The sequence below is a fragment of the Mastigoproctus giganteus genome, chromosome 1, assembly GCF_048544385.1.
Source record: "Mastigoproctus giganteus isolate SK-2022 chromosome 1, ASM4854438v1, whole genome shotgun sequence".
NCBI classification, from domain to species: Eukaryota; Metazoa; Arthropoda; class Arachnida; order Uropygi; family Thelyphonidae; genus Mastigoproctus; species Mastigoproctus giganteus.
In genome coordinates, this window is record NC_143575.1 from 235,923,670 (window position 1) to 235,934,006 (window position 10,337).

The 10,337-nt window shown below is 34.9% G+C and overlaps 1 protein-coding gene across 1 annotated transcript in view; it reads left to right on the top strand.

Annotated features, from left to right (window-relative positions):
* The window catches only part of LOC150091659 (ras and EF-hand domain-containing protein-like), a 215,918-nt gene extending 206,354 nt beyond the window's left edge, over positions 1-9,564 (top strand). The window contains exons 17-18 of the mRNA XM_090369154.1: positions 1,596-1,672; positions 9,474-9,564. Of these exons, the coding sequence (XP_090225280.1) occupies positions 1,596-1,672; positions 9,474-9,564 (168 nt within the window). The remainder of the gene's footprint in view (positions 1-1,595; positions 1,673-9,473) is intronic.
* Positions 9,565-10,337: the final 773 nt, after the last annotated feature.

The window sequence follows — 10,337 nt, forward strand, 5'->3', positions numbered from 1 at the left end:
AAATAATAGTATCTAGGATTTCTCCCCCCCCCACACACACAAGCAGTGCAGCAGCACTTAAAAAACCTGGGGGAATATCATGGTACCCTATCAGTGTACCATTTGTTATGTGCGCGCACACATACACACATGCACGTGCAGTGTGGGTTAAATTGCAAATCAGTACTATATTATATCAAGTGTATCCTGTCCTAAGATTCCACTTCACTTTTCTAATTTATAGAATGTGAGAATCTTGCATGATTTTGCAAGGTTCTCGTATATCAATCAATATCAATGTATCATGTCTTGTGAAAAATTAATAATGGTAATCCTCAGAATTAATTGGCGATATTCTAATGTACACACACACATTGATTATATTGTTTTTAAATTTTTACAGATCCACAATTGCAGAAGTCAATTAATCATCCTGTTTTATAACTCATTTTTTGTTATTTATTATTTAAAGTGAAGTCTTTCTTAAAGGGATTTGGATTTTGAAACTTTTGAATATTCAGACCATTCAGACAAATATGGAAAAACAGTATATATCATAACATGAAACATGTTTTTAAAGATTACCATTTAAATTACTAAGTTTTTCATTTAATTGGTAACTCAGAATTTGTGGATCACTCAATAGAAATCTTTTTGAGAAAACTTAAAACATACATTCCCCCACTTGTTTTTCCAAGAGCATGACAATTGTTTTTTTTTTTTGAATTTCAGTTGTGTTTTTTTTGGACGATGCTGTATAAGCTTGCTTTCTTCCATCATTTATCACTACTGATGCTATTAACACTCCTTCGGTGTATTTTTTAAAGGCTTGATGGCTGGTGGAAGGGAACTCCATCACAGAGGAGTTGGGGAAATGCTCAAATGCTGCCTCCCATCAAGTTTCACATAAAATAATCAAAACTATGTTATGTAAAATATGTTTTACTATGTTTAGACAAGAGACCTGGTTTGAAAACACATACCATACACTGACTACATATCGCAATGAATCTCTACTTGGCAGTTAGAAATTCATTGCAGTCTGCAGGCATCTAACAAATTCTGTGCTTAAAAACTGTATAAGAGCATGTTAATCCCCTGGACAGTAGTGAAATCTAAGATACTATGAATGGACTTCTCATATTTTATACAATTGATCACTTGCTCTCAAACATGTCACAAGTCTAACTGATACTGCAGTCTATCCTGACAAATATGCATTATGAAATGATACAATATTCAAATTATGTATTGAATTACCTTGAAGACGAAATGCACAAGGCATAATTTCATATAGGTTTAGATAATTAACTATATAATATCGGTGTAGCTACACCATAGCTTACCCATAAATTTGAACTATGTTTGTGGTGTAATGGCACCATTTTAATTGTATCTCATATTTATTCGAAGCATTATTTATTCAAAGTAGTGCTTCAATACCTGCTATCTCATTGTGAAGGCATCCACAATATGAGATACAATTAAAACAATGCCATTACGCTACAAACATAGTTCATATTTATGGGTAAACTATGGTGTATCTACAACAGTATTATATATTATTGAATTACTATATACAGAATGAAAGTAATATTGCATATATTAATTTTCAGAATTATGGGATCAGATTTTTGGAAACTAGTGTTAAAGAAGGAGTAAATGTCATGGAGACTTTGGAGCTACTGACAAGGTTAGTTTGGATTTGACAAACTCATTCAGTGTTTTGTTCATTATTATGAGTATAATATATCCTTTCTGTGTAACTCAACCTGAAGTTTATGTTAATTTTGAGATATGTAAACAATATAGAATCAGTGAATCAACAATATTCAGTTTGTGTATGCATGGAAAAGAAACTACAGATGTCATTTATCTTACAAATACAATACACAGATACAAGTTAGGTACTAGTGAGAGAAGCTCACTAGTACCAGTGAGTTACTAATGAGAGAAGAAAGAAAATTATATTTTCACTTTGTAGACTGTATAAAGGAATGTACACTGTAAAGTAATAACATTTATAAAAGACACTTTACCATATGAAATATTTAATTAGTTTATTGGTATGAAATGATAACTTGGTACAATTTGACCAAAACAGTCGTAGTAGCTAAATAAATTTTAACTGCATTTCAGATTTCTGTATTGAAATATGCCATCAGGCCTGGATTTTGGGTTTAGAAGGTCTATTGATCAAGGAATGAACCTAACTTTACCACACTAAAGAACACTAGCTATAGAAATGAGAAGCTGCAAACCCATTGTAGACTGTCCTGCTCTTTGTCTGGTCCATGCTAGGTCCCCAGCTTCATTTTTATCTTTCTGCTAACTATACTACTTACCACATGAGTTACATAATGAACAATTTCTGTACATACTCTTATTCATTAGTGTTCCTCAGAATACAGTTAGGTTCTATATTCGCTTCTGTGACCTAGAAATCTAAATCCAATATCCAGATTTTAATATAGAAATACAAAAATAGCTAAGTTTGTTTACTTATTGGGACTGCATGAATTTAAGTGCCTGTTTATCCTTTCATTAACCAAAGCAATTAAATATTTTTTGATAAGTGCCTTTTGTTAAATATTATAACTTAATAGTTTTTCCAAGTAATGCTCTTTTAATGTTTACTATGTTACCATAAGTATTGGTATCTAATAAATAAGTTTATTTTATGCAGATTGTTGGTTATGCAAATATTGAAATATTGAAATAAATGAAGCTGCAATCTTTTGACATATACAGGATATACAACAGGATTGTGTACAGTGGATTTTGGGCTTTTCAGTATTCCGTAGATGCTATCTGAAGTATCATGTGCAAGTGGAAGACAGTTGACTGTATTTTGACAACAAGAAATCTCTGAAAAGTTAGTTGTGTGTTCCAGAAAACTGTTTCCAAGAAACAGTTGTACTGTATATTCCTGTTTCCAAGAAACAGGAATATACATGGGGAGAGTTTTCATTGCACATATTCTGTCCAGAATTTTGAATCACTAGTGAAGGAATGAAGAAATATTTCCATCAACACATAAATTTGCTGATGTATTACTTTGAGGGAGTGGGGAATGGATTATGTTGCATTAAAAGCCCAGAAGTGGTCCTCTTATTAAAATCTGACCTATTATTGCTTTACTCCTAATGGCTCAATACAGTAACTAAGTGTATGCTAGGAATAGGGTGTAGCAGGGCATATTCAACCTGTGGGTTGAATTGTAATTTTTTGAAAAAATTATTATTGGATATTTTGTTAGTGTATTTGTGAACACATAGAGAAATGCAGACATTTTCATTCTGGACTTCAGACAGAGAGGGGTATTGGACTAAGTGGAGATATCGCTACATTTGATGGAAAGTTACATTATTAAGAGAACATTTTGGTGGAAGAAATGTTGGTAGAGATTTTAAAACAAAGTGGCCATAGTCCACATTTGAAACCTGCTGATTACTGGTTGTAGAGATGACTAAAAGGCTGTGGCTACAGATGCAATCTAAAAGATGTTACAAATAAAGAAAACAATTCAAATAGACTTAATGAATGTTAATTAATTAACATTCCAAAATCAGCTTTTCTTCACTTTCATAATTTCATTACTCACAAAAGGATGACATGGTTTTTATTTACACTAATATATCAGCTATTTGCATTTATGCAGAAATTTCGGAAATAGTTCTTCAGATTTGACACATCACAATTTATATGGTTTTTGCATTTAATCAATGTATGTAAATCTTATGCAATTTAGGGAATTAGATATGACATTAATCTTTTATTAATGTTAAACTAGGGGCTTTGCTCCCTGCTCGCCCACCCCCTCACATGCTTTTCTATATAAAATGTAGAGGTATACGGAGTAAGTCAAACCTTTTCTATGTAAAAGACACACCTGTCAAAATGCACTGGTCGATATCTAATCAGGAAATGACCTATGTAATTATTTACCTGTGCATTTAACCCCGGGGGCTCACATCTGGTGAGTATGGGCTTGGCACACCCAGGGTCCTGAGCTGGATATCATCATTCTTCTCTTTCTTGGTGATTCCTTTTGACTCTCTCTCTCTCTCAGGGTAACTCGGGAATTTTTTTGGCTAGTGCAGCATAAGCTTCAGGCTTCCTTGCACCATATGGCTAACAACAATAATAATAATAATAATTTGAAGTGTGCGGCATTCTCAAGGTCGAATAAATATCATGGTAAAATCCAGAACGGTGTAGACCCTCCAACACGGCGGTAAGCAAAACAGTGGGAAAGCAGTGATTGACAAGTTGTGACTCCCATATTTCGACAAATGGCCAGGAACAAAGCAGTGATTGGCAGATGCCACTGCTTTCCCTGCCCATCCTAGGTTGATATGCCTAGGGTGTTTTTCCCCACATTTGCTGCTGTTTTTAAATTGGGAACTCATTTTCCCATTTTAAAACAGTAGGATGGAGGGATAAACACCCTACCTGAGCCCCCCTCCTTGACGACACAAAACAATCAGAAAAGGGAGGTTCCTTCACCTGTCAATTATTGCCGTCTTCCTCACTTTCATTGAAGTACCTGCTGGTGTATACTATAATGGACTTCAGCCAATATCACTATGTAATTATTTACCTGCGTTTACATAGGTCACTTAGGAAAAGACGTTTTGCTTTGGGTTCCATAATACATGAGGAATATTGCTGCATCCGAAAGAGCAAGACTAAAATATTTATAAAATACTAAACTACAGTATTTACAAATATACAATATTCATTAATATACAAAAAACATTAACAATGGAACATCAAATGTTAGACAGAGAATCATATGCAAGAGGTTGGTGAAAGTTATGGAGGCAGTTGTCAATAATTAATTGCATTTGTAGTGATGTAATTGCCTCGCCCTCTTCTCCCATTGACTCAAATAAATATCACTAGGAAGAAAACTTTTTTAATGTATAGATAGACTAATTTTTTCATTTTAATTTCATTACTTTTTTATTACCTGCAAATAATAATGTTTGCATATGCCCATAGATGGCAGTAACGTTTGAAAGGGTTAACATGTTCAACCCTGTTTGTCTGCATCCCACCTCTTTCAGTAATGGAAAGACATTTGTAGTGCATGTACATGTACAGTTTATCTGTGTATTTATTGCATATTGTGTTTTGCTTGTCATTGTATTGTTAAAATGTTTAAGCAAAAGCAAAGGAAGTGTCTGAATCACCTTGACAATTTATGCTACTTGTTGTTGTTGTTATTTTGGTTTTTAGGAGCATTAGCAGCTAAGGCCATATTGCTCCGGGAAATGCGGTGGTCGTTCCCTGACCTTTCTGCATCCTCCGTATTTGGTGGTGACGGGCTCGAACCCCAGTCTAATCAAGAAGCATGTGCTACACACTGCTGCTCCTTCCCACCTGGCTATGGAGGCACCTATGCTACTTGTGTGGACAGTTAACAACAGAAACTCAGAGTAACCAGATCTACAGTATTAGTAAACATGCATATTCCTTGTATTTTGGTTGGAAGATTGGTGATTAGGACAAAACCTGGGCTCCATATATGTGCTGTATTACTTGAACCACAAATCTAAGGATGTGGCTAATTTAAATTAAAAGCATGCTTCTTGCTGTTCCAATGGTGTGGTGAGGACTATACAACATTGGTCAGGAGCGGCAGTGCATAGCACACCCTTCTTGATTAGACCAGGGTTTGAGCCCGTGACCACCAAATCGGAGGATGCAGAAAAGTCAGGGAATGACCACCGCATATCTCCGGAGCAATATGGCCTTAGTTGCTGATGCTCCTAAAAACCAAATAACAACAACAACAACAATATTAGCAAATTTCCAAGCAGAAGGAAAAACACCTTTGAAATAAGAAAGTGAAAAAAGGCAGCAAAGAATAGGAGTAAGTTTAGGAGCACAGGTTTTGAGAACAAGTGGAGAAATACCATCGGGACCTGGAGCTTTCTTAGCATCAAGATTCGTCAAAATCCTTCTGACATCCTTTTGACGGAAGACCACAGGAGGCATTGAATGGAGCGTGTTGGGAATGGTGGGAGGTGTTTTACCAAGATCATTAATACATGAGTTGGAAGAAAAATGGGATGCTAGCAGGTCAGCTTTATCCTTGGCTGAAGTGACTAAAGAACCATCTGGTTTGGACAGAGGTGGGAGCAGAGATGGGCAAAAGTTGCGGCCAATAGCTTTGGCAAGAGACCAGAATGTTTGGCTATCATTAGGACAAGAAGCAAGTTTTCTACTCTTAACCTGTTCAAACTCTAGTTTGGACTGATTAATAACTGCTTTACAATTGTTGCGAGGTTTGCTGTAGGCAGAAAATGAAACTGAAGAATTAGAAACAAGCCAATTACGATATGCAACATTCTTCTCTTGAACAGCCTTAGCACATTTATTGGAAAACCAAGGTTTAGATAAAGGACGAGATTTTAAAGTGGAGTGCGGGATAAAGGATTCCATTCCTGCAAGAATAATTTCACTGACACGATCTGAACAAACGTTGACATCAAAAGTTTTAAAACAGTAATCCGACCAAGGAAAAGAAGAAAAGAAATCTCGCAGGTCATCCCATTTTGCATTCTTTTAATGCCAAACAACACGAGGTTGGGAATAGCCTTGAGATAAAGGCTCCATTGGAGAAGAGACAATCTCCAAGTTGTAATCTGAAATGCCTAAAGGACCTCTCACTTCGACCGTGTACTTAGAAGGGTTGTTTGTGATTAGGATCGTCCGGTATTCTTGTAGGTAAATGAACAATCTGTGCAAAGTCATTAGTAATTGCAAAAGCCTCAGTATCTCGACCAGCTGGGTCAGTGTGACTAGAAAACGGAAGCCAGCTGGAGTTGTGAACATTAAAATCACCAAGGAAAATTACCTCACTGTTAGGAAAGTTGGACTGGAGAAAGTCAAGTTGCAAAGAGAGGAAGTCAAAGAGCTGCAAGTGATTAGTGGAGTTGGGAGAACGGTAGAGACAACAGATGAATTTGACACAATGAGGTAGAGAGATTTTAAGCCAGAGAAGATCAAAGAGAGGAGATTCCAAATTACCAAGTCTCTGATAGGGAATATCAGAACGGACATATGCACAAGTACCACCTTTGAGGCGAAAGGAATCATACAGCGAATAATTTGGGCATCTGAGATGAGTAGTAGTTGAATCAACCGATAACTGAGATTCTGTCAGAAAAAGTACATGGGGTTTGGCAGACTGAAGTGGAAATGGACATCGTTGAGATTAGAATTGAGACCACGTATATTTGTGAAATGAATTAGGAAGTTAATATTATTGGTGTAAGGAAGAAAGTCTGGCAGCAGTTTGGTGTGAATGCAGCCTTCCTTATTACCAGGCATGGTCTTGCTAAAAGACTCTGTGAGTTAGGGTTGGCACAAGATCAGTATTTCTGATGTGGAGACCATGAGGAAACATTTGAACATATGTTCTATTGCAGCTGTTATGTCAATGTGAGGAGTCAATTGAAGATATTGATGGGAAGGCTTGAGCAAAGATCCTTATGGACTATGTTTGTGGAAAAATATGTTTGCTTATTTTAATGATTTTGTTTATGCTGTAATTAAATGGAGAGAGCAAATAAAAATTAGTAGAGCCCGCCTCCCAGTGGCAGGAACAGAAACCAAGTCCACTGTGATAGGCATGACTTACAATGAATGTCCAAAGTTTATCTCACTTGGCTTGGGCCAAGTGGCATAATGAGCTCTCAATCTTAGTTACTTGTGTTATTTTGAGTTGTTTAACACAACTCATAATTAATTAATTAATAATTTATTGAGTTTTATTATATTGCATGAGTTAAAAAAGTTAAGTTCTAAGCCACAAGTAAGCTTCGGCTTGGATGGTGGGATTCTTAATGGTATCTTGAATGAATGAATGTACAACATTGGTGATTGCTATTTCTGCATATAAAAAATATCAGGGTTGTCCAAAAAAAGCAAGCAAAGTGTCAAATATCTTAACATATCATCTACAATACAGCCTGTTCCCCATAAAGACCTGCTGATATCAGATCCCTTAAAAATTATGGGATAAAGGATGCAGTCATGAATAAAATGAGAATTCTTGTGTTGCAGAAATTATGGCTGTTCACTTCAGTAGATTAGGATCAACTAGAAAATTATTTGCTATACTTTTTTAAGCAAGAAGAGGTGTATGACTTAGTTTATAATTTAAACTGATCTGTAGATCAAATAGAACTGCTGCTTCTAAGTTGCACAGCAGAAAAGAGGGAGGAAATTTTATTAAGGAGAAGTAATATAAAATATGTTCTACCAGTTGAAGCAAAAAAAGTTCTTCCACCTTTGCATATAAAGCTTGAATTAATGAAGAATTTTGTTAAGACTCTGGATAAAGAAGGAAGGTGAACTCCGCTACATAAGGGAAGTGTTTCTCAACTTAACAGATACAAAACTGAAAGAGTTTTCACTGGGCTACAAATAAACTCCTCAAAGATGATGTATTTGAAACAAAGCTACAGATATTGAACTAACAGCTTGGCAATCATTTAAAGCAGCTGTGCTTTAAATTATTTCCTGAAAGGAGAGAAGATAATTATGAATCTCTGGTATCAAGTTTGCTGCAATGTTATAAAGATATGGGCTGCCAAATATCTTTGAAAATTCATTCTCATCGGTTTTTTTTCTCCTCAAAATTTGGGAGATGTGATGATCAAGGGGAACACTTTCATCATTATATCAAGTGACCTTGGTACCACTATGAAATATTCACAAAATATTGCTTATCCCTTATAGAAAAGCAGTAGTTAGGTCAGTGGAGTACTGCCACAATGGGAGATTATTTCTGGTTTCTTAAGAGAAAAAGCAAAATAGACTATGTCATAAACTCTCTAAGTGGCAACATTTCTAAGAAAATAGAATGAATGTCTCTTTAAAATAGCATGAGTATTATTGTATGATACATGTATTTGAAGTTGGTCATTCATTAACATATCTGAAATAAAATAAAAAAATAATACGTTACTAAAAAATAAGTTGGAAATAAGTGACTAAAATTTCAGTATATCTTTTAATGGGAGTGATATAACTTTGATATTTTTGAAATGAGTGGATTAATTTCCTTTAGAATCTGCATTTTGCTCCATAGGTACAAAAGAGGTGTTTTTTTTTTTTTTTGTCCAGTGTCATTGACTAATGAAGCCATGAGGGTTGTATACTGGAGTGGTATAGGATTTTTCACTTGAAATCATCCAGAAAGTTTGTGGATTCACAAAAAAACCTTCCATAGAAGGATTACTATGGAAGGTTTTTACTAACATCACTGGCACATTATGTAATTCCCATATAAAAAAATAAAAAAAAACCTAGCCAATATCACTGATGATTGAAACCCACAGCTTTTCAGTGTAGAAGTATTGTCTTTAATTGCTATGGGATAGCAGCATTATAAAGCTTTTGCATTTTTTTTAATGTATCCTTTAATTATACATTATAAATTTTTATCAGTGATAATGATCTTATTATTTAATTAGGGCAATGGCTGAAAATGAAGATCAGGAATTGAGGTCATCAGTGGTGTGTCTAAAAGCCGTCTCTAAAAAGAAAAACTCATGCTGCAAGTAAAAAAAAAAAAAAAAAAGATGAAAAAACCTTTTTTGGGGTGGTGAACCTATGGCACGCATATAAATTTTTTGGGCACACAGAAATCAGAGCTTCCCAAAAAAATTTCAAACTTTAAAACATCACTCCAGAATCCACCTTGAGTTGTGACCTGTGCAAGCTCATCTCTCTGCCAGGCATGTAGTGACCTCACACCATTCAGTAAATAGCTGTATTCATGCAGTGATTTGTTTGAAGTTGGAGTGGTGAGATGTACTAACGAAATTGTGACAAAATTGTGTGATTAACTTTAACTTGAATATCGCCTTCCAAGAGACATGCGAGGGTAGATTTTTAAAAGATTTAGTCAATTTTGGCTCGCACATTTAAAATGGTTCACCACCCCTGAACTTTGTTATTGATTGTCAATCAAGAAATGAAAATGTATAATTAAGCATTGTCATAAAAAAAAAAACTGTAGTATGGTTTTATTCTATTAACCCAGCCACATACTTAATTGAAACCAGCTGGTTTTTTTTTTTTTTTTTTTTTCAATTTTGAAATCATGCTTATAGCATTTATTCCTTGAGAGATTTTGCATGTTGTACAGAGATGACTATGCCACATAGTCGTTCATTTTAAACTGTTGCTGGCCAGAAGTTTTGATATAATTTTCTTCAATAACTGAAATAACCTTCTGATTTACTTCACTTTACCATGTTAATGTAAAAGAAAACTGCTAAAAAAATATATATATACATGCCACTAAACTTAATATAAAGATAATATTTAGTTTG